Below are 25383 nucleotides of genomic sequence, written 5' to 3'. Positions count from 1 at the left end.
GGCTGAACGTGCTTGCAAACGAGGCATTCTGCCAAAGAGTCTAGACACAGCCTTGAGTTTAATGGTCTCTTGCAAACGAGGGAGCATTCCCTTCTTATGATAAAAAGGAAAAGAGGGCTTTGGACAGACTCTGCAGTAGACAGGGATTTCACTCCCCCCTGCTGTACGATAACATGTATGCACCTGCGCTGTACTGAAAAGGCTTATTCATGCAGTCTAGAATTCTGCCTAGGGGGCTTTATAATAATAAACCACAAATTATTTGCGCAGTTCTGTTCCTCTGGCTGGAGTGTGTATTGTCTGTCTCTTGTGTGTCTCGTGTGTTTTGTCTTTGTGTCATTTCGCTCGCAACACTTTTCTGTTGAGTTAGTCCTTCCCTTACTTTGGCCGTAAATTCTCTCACTACCCCAGTGTGGTCTGCGTAAAAACAACATTCTTCTCCCAGAGCTGCGCAGAGCCCCCCTTGTTGCAAGAAAACCAGATCTAACCCCCTTTTGCAAGACTACCTCGGACAGGGAAGTCAATGATCTTTCTAGGTGACTAATTGACTCTTCTATGTGGGTAATGTCTTCATCTATAGCTGCCCACAATGACATAAACCTTTGGCCTTGGAGGGACAAGGCCGTTATCCCGGTTCCCACTCCGGCAACCTCAAGGCTGAACATGGTTGCTAATGTGATGGCCGTAATGGGCTCTCTCTTAATTCTGTTTCCTGCCAACTGATTTGATATTTCTCCAGTCCAATAGCTATACATAACTTCTTCAGGGTGGTATAGAGATTTTGGGCACGACAGCCACCAATATGAAAATCTCTCTATTTTGATTAAAAACTGAGACATGTAAGCATGGAGTCAGTCCGGCATGAGAGCAGACCCACCAACCCCCTGCCTCTGGCACAATCCATTTTGTCTGATTTAACTCTGTGAGCTCAGCTGATCAAGCGCACAAGGGAGATTTCTCTGGTGGGACTTTACCTACACAAAGTCCTTTTCCCCACACTTCTTTCATTGTGAGGCTCATCTTTTGTTCTCCCCAGTGGCATTTAGGTGGATCTATGCTAGTGGTCAGGCTGTAAGAAGCATCTAAGCCTATTGCTTCATAATAGGGAGGGTATAGAGTGTAGCAGAGCCAACAGGATTTAGTTGCTTCTGGGTTGGTTTGGTTTAGAGTTGTATAGGCTGCCCTAACTAATTTCCATAATGGGTCTGATTTCCTGAGGTTGGGGATGTGGACCGGGGGACCGAGGGAACTGGAGGATGTCGAATCCAGTGTAGCAAGGCTCGGTGTTGGGTATGTCTCAGCTATTTTTAGTGAATCAATCTTTTCGACCGGGTTGGGACCTATACTATGCACCTGTGTTGGCTCTATGATCTGGCTGACAATTATAATTCCTCCAAAATACCCATGGGTCCATTGGGCGCTAGTTTGTATTCCCCAGGACAGACCGGAAACACAAGACCTCTCTTTTCTCGCAGCCTCTTGATTGAACCTTATTCTAACTTGTGAATAGTCACATTTGACACAGTGATAGTATGGGTCTCCGAGGGCTTGGGCTGAGGGCCTTGTAAACGAGAAGTTGAGTAGGTCTTGGTTTCCTACCTCCCAATGCCATTTTCCATCATTAGAAGTTACACAACTCCAGGACTTACAGAAGTAGTCCTGTAGACCCTCACAAGTCTTCCAGTTGCTCCTTTGGTGGCCAGGACATGCCCAGAACCCGTAAAGTTGGAGGAGACCCTTTGCCCAGGGTACACCCACCACCTCTTTTAGGTCAAAGTACAGATCTGGCCACCAGGTGTTCGGAGGATGTGTTCCTGAGGTTAAGTTAAGTACCTCTCACGTCAGTCCATTTTGAAGTTGCCAGGTGATCCTGGCCAGCTGGTGCGGGTTTCCATTGGTGGCTCCTGGGTCGAGGAGGATGGTCACCAACACGAGGATCAGGGTGATTTGTCTGGGTCCTGTCGACCAGTGAGCTTCATCTTTAAAGGGTTGGAGGGATGTGGTGTCACCTTCCATTCTCTCTGGGCCTTTTCCTGTTCCTCCGGAGTGGCACAGTGCACGTGGTTACAGTGCACCCAAGGTCCAATGCTGTCAACCTTCAGGGCAGTAGGGATAGTAAGAAGAACAACATAAGGGCCCTTCCATCTAGGCTCTAATGTCTTGACTTGATGCCGTTTGACCCAAACCCAGTCCCCCGGACCAATGTTGTGTGAAGGAATTCTTCCCTTCTCTTGGCCTTTATGGATTTCTTTGAGTAAAGTCCAGATGTGCACATGCACCTTGCTTAAGGCCAATAGAGCTTTTTGGAACTGCCGCAATGAAGGAGGCTGCTGGATTCTTCCCTCAAAGATAGGACACACTGGAGGGGGCCCCCCATAAACAATTTCAAAGGGGGTTAGGTTTAACTTGTAGGGGGTATTACATGCTCGGAAGAGAGCGAAGGGAAGGAGAGTCACCCAGTCCCCACCAGTCTCTATCGCCAGTTTTGTCAAAGTTTCTTTGAGTCCGATTCGTTCTTTCTACCTGTCCTGAGCTCTGGGGATTGTATTCATAATGCAGTTTCCATTTGGTCCCCAGAGCTAAGGCCAGTCCCTGAACAATTTGACTCACAAAAGCAGATCCATTATCAGAGCCAATGGTTACCGGCAGCCCAAACCTAGGCACTATCTCTTCTAGGAGTTTTTTAGCTACCATTGTTGCTGTTTCCCTCTTAGTGGGATATGCTTCCACCCACCCAGAGAAAGTATCGACCAGAACTAACAGCTAATGGTACCCATACTTGCCTGGCCTTACCTCTGTAAAATCTATCTTCTGGTGTTGTTCCGGCCTTTCTCCCCGGTACCTTATATCTGTGTGCTGTCCTTTTCCTGGTCTCATCATCTGGCATGCGTTACAGGCACAGACTATGTCTTTTATAGTTGCCTTTTGTCAGGGAAACTGCAGACACGCTGTCTGTAAGAGTGCTAGAGTCTTTTTTTTCTCCCAGATGGGTGGTCTGATGTAGGCGCATGCAAAGGTGTCGACCCAAGTTAGCCGGAAGCAACAAGTTGTCATTTTGGTCTCGATACCATCTGTCTTTGCCCTCCGGACAGTTGATATTTTCTTGGATCCAGCTTAGATTGGAAGAGGAATACTCGGGGCTTGGGGGCAGGGTTCCCATTCCCGGGGGTGGCAATCCCACAGTCAATATGTGGGTTTTACAGTCTCTGAGGGCTGCTTCCTGGGCCGCCACATCAGCAGCATGGTTGCCCCGAGCCTTGATATCTTCTCCTTTTTGGTGTCCTGGGACATGTACTATGGACACAGCTCGGGGTCGGTGGACTGCTGCTAGGAGTCTGTGGATCTCAAGTAGGTTTTTAACTTCTCTTCCCTCTGCTGTTGTAAACTCCCGCTCTCTATATATTGGGCCCTGAATATGCACTGTTCCAAATGCATACCGACTGTTGGTATAAATGGTGATCTTTTTTCCTTCTGCCCTTTCCAGTGCCTGTATCAAGGCTATTAATTCCGCTTTCTGGGCGGATGTCCCAGGGGGCAGAGCTTCCGCCTAGATGACCCTTCCAGAGTTATCTACAATGGCTGCCCCTGCCCTTCTTTGTCCATCTTTTACAAAACTACTTCCATCTGTAAACCATACCAGTTCGCTGTCTTTGAAGGGCACATCTTTTAGGTCTTTTCGTATGGCCATCACATTGGCCAATATCTCACCACAATCATGGAGGGGGCCGTCTTTTTTCGGGGTGGGCAGGAGAATGGTCAGGTTCAGGAAGCAGGGCATCTGAAAGTGTATCCGGGGGGCATCCAGCAGCAAGGCCTGATAATGGGTTAAGAGGGCATTGGAGATCCATTTACCTGGTGGCTGCTTGAGAATCTCTTCAATGGCATGCGGAGTGTAGACCAGTAGCTGTTGTCCATACGTTAACTTGTCGGCATCATGGACCAGGAAAGCAGTGGCTGCGATGATTTGGAGGCAGGGTGGCCACCCCGTGGCCACTAGGTCCAGTCTTTTAGAGAGATAGGCTACAGGTCGCTTCCAAGGCCCCCATTGCTGTGTCAAGACTCCCTTTCCTACTCCGTTTTTCATCCACAAACAGTTGGAAGGGCTTAGATGGGTTAGGGAGAGCAAGGGCCGGGGCTTTCAGCAGAGCCTGCCGAAGTTCTTGAAATGCCTATCTCATTGGCTCAGTCCAAGTCCAGTTTTTATTCTCCCTGCTCCATTCATACAATGGCAGGGCCTTTTCAGCAAATCCCAAGATCCATAGCCTGCAATACCCAACAGTCCCAAGAAATTCTCTCACTTGATGAGGATTTGCTGGCTCAGCGATCTGCAAAATAGTCTCTTTCATAGCCTGTGTCAGCCATCTCCGCCCCTGCTTTATCTTATATCCTAAGTAGGTGACTCCCTGTCTAGCAATTTGGGCTTTCTTTGCACTAGCCCGGTACCCCAATGTCCCCAAAGTTTGGAGGAGGTTGCCTGTCGCCTCTAGGCATGCCTCCTCAGTAGCAGTGGCTAGCATAAGATCATCCACATACTGCAACAAGACAACGTTGGGGTGATCAGCCCGGTACTCATGGAGGTCTTTGCCCAGAGCCTCATTAAATAGCGTTGGTGAGTTTTTGAAGCCCTGTGGGAGGCGAGTCCAGGTTAGTTGTCCTGTGGTCTGGCTGCACTCCTTGGCACACTCGAAATCGATCTCTTGGCTCGAATGGGCCAGTGGCAAACTGAAAAAGGCATCTTTCAAGTCCAGGACAGTATACCATACATAGTCTGGTGGCAGGCCACTCAAGAGGGTGTACGGGTTAGGGACGGTGGGATGAATGTCACTCATCCATTTGTTGACTTCACGAAGATCTTGGACCGGTCTAAAGTCCATTCCCCCAGGCTTTTTCACAGGTAACAGGGGAGTGTTCCACGGAGATTGACACCTTCTGAGAATTCCTATCCTCAAGAGCCACTGGATATGTGGCGTGATTCCTCGTTGGGCCTCCAGACTCAGGGGGTATTGTTTCACCCGTACAGGGGTGGCATCTGCTTTCAGTTCAACAATGATGGGGGGTCTCTGTTTGGCTAGTCCTACTCCCGCTGTTTCTGCCCAGGCCATAGGGTATTTTTGGACCCAAGGCTGCACATTAGGGTCAATAGCCATGGGAGGCCTTGGCTGGTACAGTCTATATTCGTCCCTTAGCGCCAAGGACAAAACCTGTATAGGATGTCCAGTCCCATCCATAACTGATATCCCTCCGTGGTCAAAGTGGATTCGAGCATTGACCTTAGATAATAAATCCCTCTCTAGTAAGGGAGCAGGGCATTCTGGTATCACAAGAAATGAGTGAGACACTCGTTGGGCCCCCAAGTCCACCTGACGTTTAGTAGTCCATTCATATCGTTTAGTTCTGGTGGCCCCTTGTACCCAGCTGGTTTTCTCGGACATTGGTCTGTCTTTCCAGTTAAGGACTGAGTATTGGGCCCCTGTGTCCACCATGAAGCCGACTGGTTTCCCCTCCACATGTACAGTTACCCAGGACTCGGGGAGGGGGGCTGAGCCCTGACCCCCCTAATCACTATCATTTCCTGCATATAAGATGTGGGCCCCCGGGGAAGGTGCTTCTTCCCTGGTGGGCTTTTCCCCCGATTTTCTTTTAGGGCACTCTCTTTTCCAGTGTCCTCACTCCTGACAATATGCACATTGGTCCTTTCTTAGTCTCTGTCCAACTTGCTTTCCTTCATCTCTCTGCCTGACTTCACTAGTTCCCTGAGAATTAGCTCCCTGTCTCACCCCTGCAAAGAATATCTGGGCTAATTCTTTCTGATTCCTGTGGTTTTCCTCGGCCCTGAACTCTCTCTCTTCCCATCTAACACGTTCTTCTCTTTCCTCTGGAGTTTCCTTATGGGTAAAAACCCTCTCTGCTGCCCTCACCAGGTCTTGTATGGATTGTTCCCCTAACCTCTCTATTTTCTGCAGTTTCTTCCTGATATCTGGGGCTGCCTGATTTACAAATGCTAGCATAACTGCCACACGTGACTCATCAGCCTGTGGGTCCATGGGGGTATACTGCCTAAAAGCTTCCATTAAACTCTCAAGGAAGGCTGCCAGGCTCTCATTTGGCTCCTGTCTAACCAGATTTACCTTAGCCAAATTTGTTGGTTTCCTGGCAGCTGCTCGGAGGCCAGCCATGAGAGTCTGGAGGTACACTCAGAAACGCTCCCTACCTTCAGCGCGCTCGAAGTCCCATCTGGGCCGCGTCAAGGGGAATCCCTCATCAACCAGATTCGGTTGTGTGGTATGTCTCCCATCTACCCCTAGAACATTTTTCCGTGCTTCCGACAATATCCGTTTGCATTCCTCTGTGATTAAAAGCACTGGTAACAGCTGCTGACAATCATCCCAAGTGGGGTTATGGGTGAAAAGAATGGATTCTAAAAGATCAGTGAGGCCCTGAGGCTTTTCTGAGAACGAAGGAGTTTGAGTTTTCCAATTATATAGATCACTAGTGGAAAAGGGCCAGTATTGGTACGTTTGTTCCCCGTCCAGGCAGGCTGGCCCTGCCAGAACAGGAAGTGCCCAGACAGTGGAGGTGGGGGCTTCTGGGTTATTTTCGTCCACCACTTTGGGGACTCCCCTAGTTCTTCCTTGAGTTCCCTGGGTGGGGCCACCCTCCTGGGTTGGGTCCGAGGGTTTGGTATCCCTTCACATTCCTCTGGACGAGATCTGAGGTACCTGAGGGGGCAAAGGCGGATGTGCATAGCGGGATGGGGAGAGATCGGTTTCTAGGTCGATTATGTTAAGATAGAGTGAGGATTCCTGGAATACCGGCTTCATCCAGCCGTTGCGCTCTTTGTGTTCTTCCTCTTTGGATGTTTCCACAAGTACCTGTGGGATAGACGAAGTGGGGGAAGGGGAAGTAAAGGGCTGGGGAATAAAAGGTCTCAGCCAGGCTGGTGGATTTTCCACCAAATCCTGCCGGACCAAAATATAGGGAGTTTGGTCTGGGTGTCCAGATGGGCCAGGAGCAAGCACTTTCTCTCTAACTGCTGGAATAATTGGCAGGCTGAAGGTTCCCTCTTGCGGCCAGCCGACATCAAAGGCAGGCCACTTGGTGGAACAAAATATCATTAGTTTGTTCTTCTTCACTAATACTGATAGATTTCATGCTCTAGACTTAAAATCAGAAAAGTGGTCAGTCATAAGGGACAAAGGAGTAGAAGTTGCTTGCCCCGTGATTACAGAGAAGAACACAGGAGACAAAATGAACACACAAAGAGCAGAGACAATGCCAGCACTCACACAGACACGACAAACAGATAATGAATACACATCGGCCGAGAACACAGCACTAGGTCTTCCTGGGCACCCCCTGAAACTTCTTTTCCCTTGAGGTTATCTTACTGACAAGGTGTCCACAGAGCCAGCCACCTTCCCAGCATGATGCCGGGCCTCGGCCTTATGCCGGCTAGGTTTAATCCCCTTACAGAGCCAGCCGCCTTCCCAGCACAATGCCGGGCCCTGGCCTTATGCCGGCTAGGTCGACCTCTTTCAGGTTAAGGAACCCCTTCTGCCAGGAGGATGTTATTCCCCTCAGTTAAAAGGAATCCTGGATGAGCCCCCAAATGTTATGCCCAGTGTCCGAGTTCCCAAAACTGAGAGAATAAGACGTCCATAGCAGTGCAAAAGCATAAAGGGGTTTATTGCTAGCTTGAGCTAGGGCCCAAGTCTCATCCAGCACAGTGGAATCTTGACGAGAGCCCTGAGCTCTGAATCACAGCTGCTTATATACAGGTGGTCTTTTGTCTCAGCAACAGTGTAGTTGGCATGTGGTGATTGACTCAACCTTGGGTCATCGTGGTGATTGACTTAACCTTGGCATCATTGCGGGGGACCTTGGTGTCATCGGGGACCTTGGTGTTATCAGGGACCTTGGTGTCATCGGGGACCTTGGTGGGGCTTCCCAGAATTATGATTCATGCCTACAAGAACCTGAGGCTTAGGCCTAGTGTGGCCTGTTGAGCCTGTCATGGCTCAGGTCAGGTCCCAACACTACAAAGCCACAGTCATCAAGACAGTATGGTACTGGCACAAAGACAGAAATATAGACCAATGGAACAAAACAGAAAGCCCAGAGATAAATCCACACATATGGACACCTTATCTTTGACAAAGGAGGCAAGAATATACAATGGAGTAAAGACAATCTCTTTAACAAGTGGTTCTGGGAAAACTGGTCAACCACTTGTAAAAGAATAAAACTAGAACACTTTCTAACACCTACACAAAAATAAACTCAAAATGGGTTAAAGATCTAAATGTAAGACCAGAAACTGCCGGGGGCCAGCGTGAGGAGCTCCGCCCATGGCAAAGGTCATGAGGAAGGGACTTGCAATACGCAAAGGCATGATCAAGCCTCAGGAAACCCCCTGTTTCCGGGCATCTACCCCAAAACCAGAGTCTGTTTTATGCTCTCCCTCTATATCTGTAATTAAATAAGTTTTTTCCAGGATGCCGATTCCATCCCCACCTTCGAATTACCCTGGATCCACCAGGGCTGGACCCCGGCAAGTGGCGCCTGGAACAGGCTAATCAAAGGTAAGTTCTTCAGAGCAAAAGCTCCCCCCGGAGCACTCTCTGTGGCTCCCCCCAGAGTAATTTTGGTTACTCCCCCAGTGTTGAGTTTTTGGGATGGATAGGACACCACTTAGGGTGCTGCAGACCCCCCTGTAGGATAGACAGGGTGAGTAGGAGTGGGAAGTGTTGAAGGGTTTAAGAGAGACCTGGTTTTGTAGAGGTTGAAAGAAACCTGCTTTCTTAGGGTTGAAAAGAAAACCCCCCTTGCAAAGGTAAAACCTTTGTTGAGGCAGACTTTTCTATGAATCTTAACTTTCTGACATGGGTAACAATGAGTCCAGCTAAAGACAGCTCCTCATGAGAGTCCAATATTCAGTCATTTTTTTCATTTGTACCAGACCAATGTCCTTGGTTTCCGGAAGAAGGACACTGTGAACCTAGATACTTGGGTGAAGCTAAGGAAACAGCTAAAAACTTATTATACTTTACATGGGCCTGTAAATGCTTTTGCTCTGTGGAATATAATTAGAAATGTTCTGGATCCCCGTCATGAGGCTGTTAGATAGACTATGGGAGAGGCTATAGCGGTGGATGGTAGTGGGTCTCCACCTTCTACGCAGATCATATTTTCTGCCATTGGCGAACAAAAGGAGGGACACTATACCTCCCGAGGAAGGAGAGGACTTATAGGATGCTGCGGCCAGGCGCCCTGGTGAGCCCCCTCTCCCTCTATGCAAACCTTTAAAAATTAATCCAACATTTTCTGATTTAAGGCGACCACCCCACCTCCGCTTACACCTCCCAGTTTAGTTCAGTTCAGTTCAGCTCAGTTCAAAAGCCTCCCAGAACATTGCCTAAGGTTGAAAAAGATAGGGACAATTTTTTTTTTTTTTTTAAACAAAGGAGCGTTTAAAGCAGAGCCTGCTCCTCGAAGAAAACCTCCTTGGGGGGGCCTCACCCAAGCAAAAAAAAAAAAAAAAAAAAAGAGAGAAAACGAGAAAAAAAAAAAGAGAGAGAGAGAGAAAAGGGAAAAAGAAAAGTAATCATAACAAAAAGGATTCTAAAAAATAAAAAGTGCTTCTCTTGTGGCCAAATGAGGCATCTTGTTGGCAGTGTCCTGCTAAACAGAGACAACAAGCCGTGCCAATCAACCCCAGGTAGCTGGGGCCTGGACCTCAGTTCCACCACCTCCAATGGGCATGGCTGGCCCCCTGCCTGAGGACATTCTGGACTTGTGCTAGGGCGTAGCTCACTTTCTTTGCAAAGAATTTCGGTTGTGCCTGGTGTAGTAGATTCTGATTATACTGGAGAAATTATAAAATTTTGATCTTGCCGCCTACTAAAACTGTGCAAATTAATAAAGGCCAAAAAATACCACAGCTTTTGCTTTCAGATAGGAAAAACCTTGACTTTTCAAGCTAGGAGCCCCAGAGGACTTGGATCTAGTGATCTAGCTTTTTGGGTGCAAGAAATTACCACTTCTAGGCCTTTAACAGATCTTTACTGGCCCAGCTTCTGGCCAACACATACTACTGAAAATGAGTTGGTGAGATTAAAAAAAGTGGCATGCAGGGTGGGAGTGCTACAGAGAAAAAGGTGAGAGAGAGTTTAAAACCTTGGAGAGTAGTGAGTTCCCATTGCTGGAGATATTCAATCAAAGATTAGATGGTTGCTTGTCATCTAAAAAGCTATAGACCAGATTTAGGTTACAAAAGGATAACTGGAGAAGCTTATAAAGATATTGTGCAATGCCTCTTTACTTGCTTCTCATATTTAGGTCTGCCAAAAATTTTAAAAACTGATAATGTCCCTTTAAAGCTGCGGAGAGGTTGTTTACTAATTTTAAATGATTTCCAGAAATTATTAGGAGATATTAATTAGATATGCCCACATTTAAAACTGACTACTGCAGATTTAAAGCCTTTGTTTGATAGCTTAAAAAAAAAAAAAAAAGCCATCCTAATCTCAGTTCTAAGAGAAAGTTGACTAGTAAGACAGATTCGGCTTTTATTAAGATGGATGAGGCTTTAAATGATCAGTTACTTAGGATTAATATTACCAAAAGATGAGATTAAATTATTCTTGCCACAAAGCATACACCTACAGGATGCTTGTGACAAGAAGGCCCATTGGTTCCATCTACCAGTGACCCCAAGAAAAATAGTTTTCTCTTATCCCAGCTTAGTGGCACAATTAATTATTAAAAAAAAAAGGTGTGGAACTTTTTAGAAAAGATATAACAAATATATTAATTCCATTCAATAAGGATCAACTGTAAATCTTTTACAAAACAGTGATGATTGGCAAGTTGCCCTGATAGATTTCAGGAGTCAAATTTTGTTTCATTTGCCCTCAAGGCCCCTATTGCATTTTTTGAAAAAATTTTCTATTCAGCCTTTGAAAGGGGCTACGACTTGGCCTCTGGTTAAGTAAAAAGATCTCCTTACAAGAGAGTGAAAAGGGCCAGCTATACTGCTAACTTGTGGGAGAGGATGTGCTTGTATTTTTCCACAGGACGCAGATTTCCCAATTTGGATCCCCAGGCACCAGGAGCCCCCATTGCTTCGAAGGGCACTCCTCTGCCCCTGCCTCCGCCACCGCATGGAACAGCCGCGCGCCGGGAGCCATGGGCGGGGCCAGCCTGGCTGCCGGGGCCCAGTGCACCGCTGAGCCTGAAGCCGCATCAGCGAGGGAGAGAGGGCGGCGCCCCGGTGCCCACCGGCAGGAGAGGCAAGATAAGCATCGAGATCCCGGTGGGACTGACAGCTGCTGCAGCACGAACTCTCTGACCAGAAAATGATTTTACTTATTCTATTTTAGCTTGTCTACCCTCTCCTTATGTTTTTCTCTTTGTTAACGATTGGAGAAAACTTAATGTTCATTTGAATTACACAGGTGGACTTAATGTAGTGTCTTGTAAACAATGTATGCTCTCATCTTGTTGAGATTTAAGGTGATCAAGATGGTTTGTGGGCTTACTAATTTTAGGGAATTCAGCTTCAATAACAACAACTATTACTGTTACTGTGGCAGCAATTCATTGACTCAACAAGTGCAAATGCCCAATATGTTGAAAAATCATATTTTAGGTGTTTGGAATAGCTCAGATATTAGTTTAGACTTAGGGAAATTTCATAATCAGATACAGACCTTGGAACCCTCTCATTTGGATTTTACTGCCGCTAGAGCCGCTAAAGACTTTTTCCACATCTTCTCTAATTTTAAACGTTCTGCCTAATGTCTTCAGTTATGTTGCTGTTGGTGCTTTAATTTTGCTTCTTATAATCATTCTTCCTTGTATTGTCAGGATTCTTTGGCAGAGCATTCAGAAGCTCTCAACTGACCTGCACCTGATTAAATTAAACAAAAAAGGGGGATATGCCAGGGGCCAGCGTGAGGAACTCCGCCCATGGCAAAGGTCATGAGGAAAGAGGCTTGGCATATGCAAAGGCGTGATCAAGCCTCAGGAAACCCCCTGTTCCTGAGCATCTACCCCAAAACCAGAGTCTGTTTTATGCTCTCCCTCTATATCTGTAATTAAATAAGTTTTTTCCAGGACGCCGATTCTGTCCCCACCTTCGAATTACCCCCTGGATCCTCCAGGGCTGGAACCTGGCAAGAAACTATAAAACTCCTAAAGGAGAACATAGGCAAAACAATCTCCGACATAAATCACAGCAGGATCCTCCATGACCCATCTCCCAGAATATTGGAAATAAAGGCAAAAATAAACAAATGGGACCTAATTAAAATTAAAAGCTTCTGCACAACAAAGGAAACTATAAGCGAGGTGAAAAGACAGCCTTCAGAATGGGAGAAAATAATAGCAAATGAAGCAACTGACAAACAACTAATCTCAAAAATATATAAGCAACTCCTGCAGGTCAATTCCAGAAAAATAAATGACCTAATCAAAAAATGGGCCAAAGAACTAAACAGACATTTCTCCAAAGAAGACATGCAGATGGCTAACAAACACATGAAAAGATGCTCAACATCACTCATTATCAGAGAAATGCAAATCAAAACCACAGTGAGGTACCATTTCACTCCAGTCAGAATGGCTGCGATCCAAAAGTCTACAAGCAATAAATGCTGGAGAGGGTGTGGAGAAAAGGGAACCCTCTTACACTGTTGGTGGGAATGCAAACTAGTAGAGCCACTATGGAGAACAGTGTGGAGATTCCTTAAAAAATTGCAAATAGAACTGCCTTATGACCCAGCAATCCCACTGCTGGGCATACACACCGAGGAAACCAGAATTGAAAGAGACACATGTACCCCAATGTTCATCACAGCACTGTTTATAATAGCTAGGACATGGAAGCAACCTAGATGTCCATCAGCAGATGAATGGATAAGAAAGCTGTGGTACATATACCCAATGGAGTATTACTCAGCCATTAAAAAGAATACATTTGAATTTGTTCTAATGAGGTGGATGAAACTGGGGCCTATTATACAGAGTGAAGCAAGCCAGAAAGAAAAACACCAATACTGTATACTAATGCATATATATGGAATTTAGAAAGATGGGAACAATAACTCTGTATGTGAGATAGCAAAAGAGACACAGATGTATAGAACAGTCTTTTGGACTCTGTGGGAGAGGGAGAGGGTGGGATGATTTGGGAGAATGGCATTGAAACATGTATAATATCATATAAGAAATGAATTGCCAGTCCAGGTTCGATGCAGGATACAGGATGCTTGGGGCTGGTGCACTGGGATGACCCAGAGGGATGGTAAGGGGAGGGAGGAGGGAGGGGAGTTCAGGATGGGGAATACGTGTACACCCGTGGCAGAGTCATGTTGATGTATGGCAAAACCAATACAATATTGTAAAGTAATTAACCTCCAATTAAAATAAATAAATTAAAAAAGAGAGATCCATTGCATTTGATTGGCTTTATTATGCAGGAATCAAAAAACTAAATGAGGCATAAATGTAAAATGTAAGAGGAGATGAAAAAGGAGCTGGATCTGTGAAAATCATATTCTCTGTTCACTGAAGGCAGACAACTGGCCAAAGGAAAGTTTGAAGTAGTCATTTGGTTTCAGCTAGACCTATAATAATGACAATTTAGAGATTTAGTTCACAATGTGCCAACAGTTCTCATGATATGCATTTTATTTAGCTTCCATGATTTGCTTCATGTCTGTATCCAAGGAGTTTATCTAACTAAATATATAAATTAAAATATTTAAATTCACCACATAGTGAACTGATACAATTGTCTTAATCTAATATTCACAGAAAGACACAGTCCTATACATTCTTTTTTTATAAGTGATCTTACACTGTGTGGTTTTAACTTAGGAATCTGGGTTCTTGAGTTTTGAACAAATGTTAACTATTGAGATAATGATTATTTTATTAAAAACAATCATGTAATAATGTATTTCATATCAATAAAATAGATAGTTGCATACTCAATTACTTGTTTTCATTTTGTGTCCATTAATTTTTTCATTTTCTTTTTGAAGTTTTAATGAGTCAAAGATTTATCAGCTTATTATCTTCTCTTTCTTACCAGATGTCCTATTAAACACAATCTCAGTAATAAAATTTACACATATGCTGATCTTGGAAAGTTAGAGTATGTTTTCTGCTTTCATTTTTATTTTTTTAAACAAATAGCCCATACAGAAATAGTAGACATACTGATTAAGCCTTACTATCTGAAATCAAGCAGGTTTGATTTGGTTTCCAGTTTTGAACTTTCAGCTATAGCAATTTGCATCCATAGCTTTCATTTGTGGATTCAAGATGGTAATATAATCCATTCCATATGGCTGCTACAGGATTAAACTGAGATTGTTATGTAGTTTTGATAATTTAGTAAGGACTTGATATTTTAGTTGAAAGTAAATTTTAATATTTACTAATTATGCTTCATCTTTTCTAGAGGATTATATTTCACAGATTGATTGCTTTTTACATCTCATTCACAATATGCTTTCTCACTTGAATCTCATAGCAACCAAAATGATGAGAAAATGAAAGAGTGATGACTCTTCAGAGAGAGTAATGATTTGCTTAAAGTCACACAACAGAAGCAGCAGCCTTCTCTGATCTAATGCTATTACCATTATATCATGCTGTGTTTATTTTAGACCAAAAATCATGTAGACAGTGTGATGAAAGTATTTGTTGCCTAGACCCTCAAAATGTTGTCACTTTCTTCCTAAATTATTTCACAATCTTTAGTTTTTTTCTATCTTATTGATCTTTCTAACTTCCTCATATGTTTTAAATTATTTTGGACTCTGCCATTATCCATTGATCCAAATAATAAATAGACATATTTTACATTAAAGTTCCAAAAGTTTCCTCTTAATAAGTAGGTGCTTTTCAAGTTAAAAATTAGAATTTTTCTGTGGGATTACATTACAATAGGAGAAATTTGGGTGCCTAGGCTTATACATCCTTTCGGAAGTGATGTCTGAGATAAAATGCTATGTGTGAAACATATTGTTTCCTTTCATTCTATTCTTACCAAAAGTAGAGTGCAACAACACTGGTATACAATTAAAATGTATTTAAACTCATAGCCTATATGATTTTTTTCTAAGAAAACATTTTTGAGATAAGAAAAGTCATGAGTTTGACACTGTATTTTACTGTGTGTGAACAAGAGTAAAATAAAACTAATAGACTCAAGGAGTATACCAATTGTTGAAAAAGGTTTAATGATAAAATCTGCAATTTTTATTCATTTTATAAAATAAGATATTTTAAAACTTTCTTGTTGGGAAAGAATCTAGTATATACATGTTAAAGAACCAGCAAATGTAAGTTATAATTACCCCATTTTGCCTTCTCTGTAAGAGATTTAATTTATCCATCTATGCTAGTTTAGATGTTATGATTATATTAATAAGTCCATGAATCTTGGCTATTATTCATTTTGCTTATTTACCTGCGTTGTCTTCTTTGATGTCTCCTTAGAGTTTTTAGACCTCGGTTGTAGTAACTTGGGCTGCGTTGGTCTCAGGTGCACTCGCAATAGATTCTGAGGAAGCTTCTGGATTATCTACCGTGTTCACTACTGCTTCAGTGGTAGGTGTACTGTGTACTGTAGGCTCAACACTAGCAATGGTATTGATGGCAGGGATTTCTGTTTTATCCTGATCTTTCTTTGGTGGAATGGCCATAAATGATAAATGTGGGTGTGGGTGATGTGCCATGGTAGTTGGCTGGTCTTGGCAGGACTTGGCAGGCACAGTATTTGGCAAAACTTGCCATTGAAGAGTTTGGGCAGGTGACCTAACTGCAACTGGCTTCGCATAATATGGGTATGGCAGAAATTGATTATTAATTAGTGCAACTGGTCTCTGTTGGTAGTAATTGAGTCCATAACTAGGATACCTACTCAGCACATACTGAATTGGGATATATTTGGCTATTTTGTCATCGAAGAATCTTTCATCTTTCTCACAGCACTGCAAAAAGAATAAATTATGCAGAATGGTGTTATTGTAGGCTGGAGTGAAGAGATATCTTAAATCAGAATTTTTTGAAACAAACTGTTACAGTATCTGATGTTAAGAAAGTACAACATTGGGAATAGTGAACCCAGACACCATATTATTTTAAAAGATATGGATTTGTACATCTTCCTTCCACTTCTTGATTTTCAGCAAATATTAAAAATAACATTAGTTTCAAAAAAAATAGATGAGATAGCTCATAATGTAAACCACTTTGCCCAGAGCTTGGCATATATAAAAAGTGCTCAGTAAATGTTGCCTTTTATAAGCACCACAGCTAGAACAGTTTCAAAGAGCTTTGACTACAGTACACAAATACTACACACAAAGAAAAAAACTGTATATCTCTTTCCATATATATGAGTGTGTGTGTGTGTGTATATATATATATATATATATATATATATATGTTTATTCTCACCATATGTTTGTAACTGTTTTTTATTATATTTATCTAGGGATTAGGCTACGGGTGCATTTTATCTAAACTAATTCTAGCAAAATAGTAAAAATAATGTGATGTGGATTCCTGGGTTTATATGTTGGGTTTTTTTTTTCTGCTTAGTTTTATCCATTAAAGATCAGTTAGGAAATTTTCCATCTTTATTTGCCACAGTTCTATTAATTAGGTGCAGTTAACTATAGACAATTATATTATATACTGATATATTAATACTATATATTATATAATCATATAATATTATAAATTGTATTATACACTGTATTATATATTATATATGATGATGTGATATGATGTGGATTCTTGGGTTTATATATTTTTATATAATTTATAAAATTTTGTAATTTTATAATATATATTATATATAACATTATAATATTTATATATTATATATTCAGTTCATTTCAGTCGCTCAGTTGTGTCCTACTCTTTGTGACCCCATGAACTGCAGCACGCCAGGCCACCCTGTCCATCATGAACTCCTGGAGTCCAGCCAAACCCATGTCCATTGAGTCCATGATGCCATCCAACCATCTCATCCTCTGTCGTCACCTTCTCCTCCTGCCCTCAATCTTTCCCAGCATCAGGGTCTTTTCAAATGAGTCAGCTCTTCACATCAGGTGGCCAAAGTAATAGAACTAATTAATTATTAATATATAATATATATTATATATAATTGTATAAAAATATAATATATATTCCACATCACATCACATCATATGATATATTGTGATATATGTGATATATATCGCATTATATTATATATAACATAGATATTATATATAGATATAATATAGATATTATATATAGATATACTATATTATATATAGATATTATATATAATACAATGTGATATATATGATATATATCACATATTATATGATATATATAATATATAATGTTATGTGATATATATCACATTATATTGCATATATAAATATATATAATATAATATATATTCCACATCACATCAACTCATGTGATATAAATAATATAATATTATAATTAAATAATTTTAATCATTGATTAGTTTTATTAATTAATTAATTAATATTAATTAGGTACCATTATAAAATATAAAATCATTAGATCTTTCCTTATGAATAGAAACAAATTAATGAAATTATATCTCAGAGCAAGGTTTTCTCATGAAAGGAGATATATTTAAAGGTATTCATTCAAACAAACTGGGGGAAGTAAATACAATTGTATGAGAATCATCTGAAGATGTTTCAGAGAGGGATCATTTCCCATTTCTTAAAAAGTAGACAGAAGAAATATTAAGCTTTGCTTTTGTTTTCATTGTTTTCCCAGTATTAAATTCTGAGAAGGTTTTCTCATGTTGCCAAATACTCATGAAAATCAACACAACTTAGCCTGTAAAGTGATACCAAGATTTTCAGATAAACATTGATATTGATTCATATGATTGGTTGATGAAATGATTATTTTTACAAAGATTATTCAATTATTTTATATAGTTTAAATATTTACTTAGTCTTTAGATAGAAGGCATTTTAATATCATTAAACTTTGCAGAATGTGATTCTCTGGATTTATATCTCTACTGGAAACAAACTTACTATTCGTTGTTCCTGGTTTTGCTCCTGGGCACCCTGGTGAGATTCAGAGAAAGAATCAGAAACAAGAAGTTAGAAGAAAAAAAGCATGATAGAGTCTAGTTTTTGTGATTTTAAAATATCTTTTATAAAAAAGATAAACATGTTTTTCTTGCTTTTATTTTAGTATTGTAAAATATTATAAAGCACTTTTCTAGGTTATCTAAAGTCTGTGAAACCCTCAAGAAATGACAGATACATGCTAACTAAAATAGCAATAATGAGCCCCATGGTTAAGTTGTTCTTAAAAATCACTACTTAGGGAGAAAAATTCAAGATTGAAAAGAATATGATCATTTGATCTCTGTACCAACAACTATATATGATATTGCTTAAATGAAGAACATGAACAACCTATATTCAATTTGTATTGAATATATATTGCTAAAAATAAGAGGAGAAATGAGCATATTTTTCTGTTTCTGCTCTCCTAAGGTGATTTGTGAGGTTTTCTTGATTAAAAAATTGCCTCTAGCATAACACTGGTATATAAATGTTATATAAATAATAGTATTTTAAAATTATCATGTATTTGTAGTACTTTTCTTAGTTCTGGATTGTAACATGCATAGGAAATCAGGAGTGAGAAAGTAGTTTCCAGGCATATCTATATGAAGTTTTAAAACTTACAAAAGGTGAGTTCATAATGGTAAATAGATTTAAGATGACAGTTTTAGTTTAAGACTTTTCACACATATCCCTGGGATATAAAAGATCCTATAAACCTTTAGGAAGTTGTTGGTATAGGATATCAGAGATTTAGAAAAACAATAAAATACAGGGTGTGTTAAGACAGGGACTTATTTACCTCTAAATTTATTAAGTCATTAGTTTAAAATTTAAAAAGTTATATTAATATTAAAAATTTGCCTATACTAAAACATCCTGAAAATTTAGATATAGATTTGAATATAATATCAGTCTACATGCATTATGTATTCTTGGTATATGTTCATTTTAGTATCTTGTATCTTAAATTTTTTAAAGATGTATGATCTCATATCATTTTTCCATCACCTCAGTTTTCATACTTGCATATTCAAAGTTGAAAAACAATCATTGGTTATATCATGAAATGTTTGTTCTTTATTGTTAACTTTTAAAGGTTTATCAAAAAATGTTTTTATTATAAATACAGACATGGAAAACATCTGGATAGATATCAATGGACTTTTAAAATGACCTATGGACTGTAGCCCACCAGGCTCCCCTGTACATGGAATTCTCCAGGTGAGATACTTGAGTGGGTAGCCATTCCCTTCTCTGGGGAAATCTTCCCAGTCCAAGGATGAAAACTAGGTCTTCTGCATGCAGGCAGATTCTTTACTGTCTGAGACACCAGGGAAGCCCAGATGTCAATGGCCTTTTAAATAGTTTTCAGTTATCAATAGATTTCTTAAAACAGTCTTTCAAAAATATGATTTTTTGGGGAAAATTCTTTGACAGAAATTATTAAACTGCTGTACAGTAAAGATACACCAATTTATAATGCCATCAATAGACTATAAGATCGTGCAGTTCATCAGATAATTGCTAATAATAAATATTATCTTAACTATATTTTGGAGAGAACGAATACATTTAGCACATAAGAGATGCTACAACATTGCTGTATTAAGTTGTATGATTTTGATTGGGTAAGTAAGATTATATAATAAGATTGGATGGTAAAAATCAATATAAACTTTCATTCATCTTTTGAATTATTTGTTCATATCCATGGGGCTTGCAGCTTTGTGAAGACAAGAAGGAGAGTTTGGGGCTAGCGCTGGCTCAAATAGTTCAAGAAGATGTTTTCAGAGGCCAAGCAGTTGTGAATCACTTTCTGACTTAAACTTTAACCTCTATCCCTCAAGAGATAGCCCAAGTTCTAAATATGCAGGTGGCCACAATAAAATCAAATTTCAAAGAAGAAAGGAAGAAATATGAATGTCATAGTAATTCAAATTTTTAAAAAGATTCTAAGAATTTACCAAATAGAATTATTTAAGAGATATTAACTCGAAAGCAAAACTACATTTAAGAATAAATGAATTATGAAACAAGGATTAGTGCTGTTCCAAATTTTACAATTTAAGAGGAGGTCATCAGTTCAGTTCAGTCGCTCAGTCGTGTCTGACTCTTTGCGATCCCATGGACTGCAGCATGCCAGGCTTCCCTGTTCATCACCAGCTCCTGGAGCTTATTTAAACTCACATTGAGAGTCGGTAATGCCATCCGACCGTCTCATCCTCTGTCATCCCTTACTCCTTCTGCCTTCAATCCTTCCTAGCATCAGGGTCTTTTCCAATGAGTCGGCTCTTCGCATCAGATGGCCAAAGTATTGGAGCTTCAGCTTCAGAATCTGTCCTTCCAATGAATATTCAGGACAGATTTCCTTTAGGACGGACTGGCTGGATCTCCTTGCAGTCCAAGGGATTCTCGAGTCTTCTCCAACACCATGGTCCAAAAGCATCAATTCTTCAGTGCTCAGCTTTCTTTATAGTCCAACTCTCACATCCATACATGACTACTGGAAAAGGCATAGCTTTGACCAGACAGACCTTGGTTGGCAAAGTAATGTCTCAGCTTTTTAATATGCTATCTAGTTTGGCCATAGCTTTTCTTCCAAGGAGCAAGTGTGTTTTAATTTCATGGCTGCAGTCACCATCTGCAGTGATTTTGGATCCCCCAAAAATAAAGTCTGTCACTGTTTCCATTGTTTCCCCATCTATTTGACATGAAGTGATGGGACCGGATGCCATGATCTTAGTTTTCTGAATGTTGAGCTTTAAGCCAACTTTTTCACTCTCTTCTTTCACTTTCATCAAGAGGCTCTTTAGCTCTTCTTTGCTTTCTGCCATATGGGTGGTGTCATCTGCATATCTGAGGTTATTGATATTTCTCCTGGCAATCTTGATTACAACTTGTGCTTCATCCAGCCCAGCATTTCTCATGATGTACTGTGTGTATAAGTTAGTAAGCAGGGTGACAATATACAGCCCTGATGTACTCCTTTCCTGGTTTGGAACCAGTCTGTTGTTCCATGTCCAGTTCTAACTGTTGCTTCTTGACCTGAAGACAGATTTTTCAGCAGGCAGATCAGGTGGTCTGGTATTCCCATCTCTTTCTGAATTTTCCAGTTTGTTGTAGAGTAGAAGTAGTTTGTTACAGAGTAGAAAGACTTGTGCTCATCTTCTCCTGCAAGAACTCCAAAATTTCAACTCGCTGCTGAACAACCATCGACAGGAGAATGTTGGATCCCACCGAGGAAAGATGCCTCATGTCCAAGGGCAAAGGAGAAGCCCCAGCAAGATGGTAGAAGGGTGAAATAGCATTTAGAATCAAACCCCATACCTGCCAGAGATGCCTGGAGGGCTCAAATAAACCTGGTATGCACCAGGACCCAGAGACCCCACAGAGACTGAGCCAGAACTTTGTTTGAATGTCTCCTGCAGAGGTACAGGTCAGCAGTTGACTGCTGTAGGGCAGGAGCTCTGGGTGCAGTAGACCTAGGTACGGCATAAGCCCTGCTAGAGGAGGTCACCATGAACCCCACCATAGAGCCTCCAGAACTTACACAGGACTGAGGAAACTGACTCTTGGAGGGCACAAACAAAAGCTTGTGTGCACCAGGACACAACATCAACATCAATCCACCACAGGTATAACATGAAAAAGGTTTGGGATTTTTTTTTTTAAATTTTTAAACTAGTTTTCCTTATTGTTTTGGCTATTGGTCTGTTTTATTTTCATGTTCATTTGAGGATCCCAGCCACTTATTTGCCAACAGTAAGAATAGGAAAATAAACATCTGATGCTTTCAGATGTTTGCCTAAAAATCAAAGAGGTGTTTATGGATATAATCCCTGAGAGGGAGTTAACACAATGGAAATATTATAACAAAAGTTTTAATACATTTAAATATTAAAAGTACGTGTCAAGTTATTTGAAATTGTAAAAAAGCTTAAAGAGGGAGGGAGGAAGGAGGGGGATTCAGGATGGGGAACACGTGTATACCTGTGGTGGATTCATGTTGATGTATGGCAAAACCAATACAATATTGTAAAGTAATTAACCTCCAATTAAAATAAATAAAATTATATTTTAAAAAGCTTAAACTAGTTCCTAATATTTTAAGGATTTAGTTCCTAAACAAATTGGAGTTTGCATGAAATAAGAATTTAACTAAAAACATTTCTGATCTTTGTCTATGGTTTATATATTTATTTTTTGTGAATTATTTTAAGCACACATTATAATTTAAAAATATTTTCAGGATTTTTCCTCCCAAATGTGTTTTTTCTAGCATATGAGAATTTTAAAGGTTTTCTCTAGATGACAAAGTGTGATTTCTTTATTCCTAGAAACCAGAGGAATATCCAGAAGATTATGACTTTAATAAGAAAAATAAATGTAAAAATAAATTACTTATACAGCTATTTTGTTCTATAAAATATAACTGTATTTAGAAATTTACACAATTAAAGCCCTTAAATAAACTTAAAAAATTTGATATAAACTGATTAGATGAAATTAACTCACCAAAAATGGCAGGGTTAATGCCAGGATAGTCACAACTAGGAAAAAACTCTTCATCATTGCACCTAAAATTAAATTAAAAACATTAGATTAACAGGATCTGTTGCTGATAATTTAGGAGTGACTTGGAGCAATGTTTTCTATGGTTTAAGGGTGGGAAAAGCCAGATTTAGGGGGAGATTTAGCCGATGTGAAAAATCTATTTTATCAAAAGCTTTAGAAAAACCAAACGGTAGGAAATACATGAATTTAATTTTTGGTTATGTTACTGAATGTCTCATTACAAGGTTAATCCTGTATTCCTTTCATTGTGCCAAGAACATAGTAGGAACAAAGCTCTGTGTGTCAGTGATGAGATTATTAAGGTGAATTGGTCAAGTAACATGAATTTTAGGAAGAGTTGCAACGTACACAAATCACTGTTAGATAAGAGAGAGTAGAAAGTGTCACACAAGTGCTGTTCTACAGATAGAAGTGTTCAGTTAAGAAATCAATAAATTATTTCTGTAGGACATAGCATATAGGTGGGACTTGCCCATGCAGAGATTAATAGAGAGGAACTTCAAGGAAAAGAGAACTCCTTAGGAATATCCATGGGCATTTGAATGGAGAGAAGGGAAAGACAAAGTTGGAAAGAAAGTTTAGGGCAGAGAAAGATGAGGCATTAAATGCCAGGCCAAAGAATTAGATAGCTTTCCTAACAGTTGAGTGGCTTCAGATAAGAAACTGAGGTGACTACATTGCTTTGGAGAACTGATCTCTATCTTGGGCTCTATTCTCTACTTTGAATAAGTATTTCCCTTTATCTGGCCCTAGTATTCTTCTTGCCTATAAATAGAAGTTTGAACTGAAATTTCTGAAATTCTCTGATTCTGTGATTGATCTCATAGGAATACTTAAAGAGATTGGGGGGAGTATCCTGAAACTTCATTTTTCATAATCTGCTTCTCCAGTAATCATAAGTTATATAATTAGCTTGATCAATTTAATGAAAAAAATATAAGATATGACAATTACAGTTTTCTGGATGAAATATTTGAAGAAATAAATTAACCTTATCTTTCTAAAGACTCGAGTATAGGGTAGTAATACCTATTTATTTGATTTTAAAAGCTAAATTGTCTTTTTAGAAAGATACACATAACATTTTAGATTTTTAAAATATTAATAAATTTTGCATTTATAAATTAAATACTACATCTTGTTACAGCCATTGTTATCATCATACTTGTATAGACTTGAAACCTGCAAACTGAGTTTTACAGACTAGGGTCACAGAGTTAGAAGTTCAGGCTTGATAAAGAGCGCACACCAGACTCAACTCACTTTTGATTTCCAGGTAAGAATGATTAGAAAGGCTGTATACTAAACTGACTTCAGAAACTCTGATGGAATATCATTGAATGGAAAAGAAGTTAGTGTGAGTTCAAATTTGAGCAACCTACAGCGTTGATTGTTTCCTCAAATTTCATTAAATAGAATGGAGCTCCTTATGAATTCTTCACTTGCCAGTGAAATTTTTCTTAGTTGAAATAGATTTAATATATAACATTGTGTTAATTTAATGTGTCTAACATATTTATTTAATGTATTTGTGTTTTGTAATTTGATTGCAATTGTATTGATAATTAACAACTCTGTCATGTCACATAATTATCATTTCTTTTTTGTGGTGGAATAATTAATATCTAGTCTTTTAGCAAGCTTGATGATTATAACACATTACAGTGAACATAGAAAAAATACTGTACAACAATCATTGGCTAACTTTTAAGATTGTAGTCTGAACAACATTTCTATGGTGAATCATGGAATCTTTTATAATTCATGCAAAATTATATCACAAACACTCATACAAAAACATCTTGTAAAACGGTAGTAGTTATTCCCTTTTAAGCATAAACAGAAACCAGAGAAATAAGACCATTCTTTACTTATCAGTTACTTAAAACAGTAAGTACTTGAATTTGCCTTCATAACTTGGCAGTCCAGAAAAATTTGTGAAACAGAACTATTCAGCTTTCATGAGGGATGTATAAGTCCTGTTATTTTTTAAATTCGTGTACTATAACAAACGAAATTATAACCTTTAGACAGAAATAAAATTTTGAAATTAATTAAGGGATCAATCTGGATTATCCTGTACTTTCATCTTCCTAAAAAGTTAGCCCTCCACATTTGTCTGTGGGAATAGATTCACTGTCTTGAACATACTTTTTTTTTTTTTAAGAATCTACATTTTCTTCAATACTTTAGCAAGTATCAAATCTTGACTTTAACCCACAGTGAAGTTAAAAATAAATTTGATTATAACATTATACAGAATCTAATGTTTAGATAGAAACTAATATCATAATGATGACAAAGGATATTCAAGCTTAACAATAAAAGCCAAAGGGAAGAAAATGTTCTTCTAAAATAACTTTGGTGGTGTAATAAGCACAAACTGCTGTGAAGAAGAATTATTCTCTTAGAATGTTTTAATGTGATTACCTTTCCTTGTGACTGTCAGCTCTTGCTTGGCAGTAGGTTCAGTTGGCCTTTCAACTGTAAGGAACACCCAAGGTAAATAACCAGGGACTAATTAAAGGGTGTTAGTGTCTTGCGTCATGAGATTTATCTTCCTTTTATGTTGCACCAACAGGAAGATGACAGAAAGGAAAGATCTGACGATAGCAGGGCCATCTTTACCTCAGTCTCAGTTAATGGAATGCAAAGAAGGAAATAG

General features: G+C 39.7%; 1 protein-coding gene across 1 annotated transcript; it reads right to left on the bottom strand.

The window, feature by feature from the left end:
- Positions 1-13456: 13456 nt before the first annotated feature.
- Positions 13457-25206, bottom strand: CSN3 (casein kappa). Its single transcript, XM_069595038.1, has 5 exons — positions 25149-25206; positions 22659-22720; positions 18099-18131; positions 15485-16007; positions 13457-13628 (listed from the first exon to the last, which is right to left on the bottom strand). Exons 2-4 carry the CDS (start codon positions 22713-22715, stop codon positions 15519-15521), a joined length of 579 nt encoding a protein of 192 aa, XP_069451139.1. The 5' UTR covers positions 22716-22720; positions 25149-25206; the 3' UTR covers positions 13457-13628; positions 15485-15518.
- Between the last annotated feature and the right edge of the window lie 177 nt (positions 25207-25383).

Source organism: Ovis canadensis, chromosome 6 (genome assembly GCF_042477335.2).
Source record: "Ovis canadensis isolate MfBH-ARS-UI-01 breed Bighorn chromosome 6, ARS-UI_OviCan_v2, whole genome shotgun sequence".
Classification (NCBI taxonomy): domain Eukaryota; kingdom Metazoa; phylum Chordata; class Mammalia; order Artiodactyla; family Bovidae; genus Ovis; species Ovis canadensis.
The sequence above is the reverse complement of the archived record's forward strand: the minus strand, read 5'-3'. Positions and strand labels throughout refer to the sequence as shown.

What these genes read in the sequence shown, in the direction of transcription:
- CSN3 (XM_069595038.1), bottom strand. Translation starts at nt 22,715, where the DNA reads ATGATGAAGAGTTTTTTCCTAGTTGTGACTATCCTGGCATTAACCCTG. An exon ending in CATTAACCCTGCCATTTTTG is followed by an intron (nt 18,132 to 22,658) that starts GTGAGTTAATTT and finishes GAATCTCACCAG; the next exon opens with GGTGCCCAGGAGCAAAACCA. An exon ending in AAAACCAGGAACAACGAATA is followed by an intron (nt 16,008 to 18,098) that starts GTAAGTTTGTTT and finishes TTCTTTTTGCAG; the next exon opens with TGCTGTGAGAAAGATGAAAG.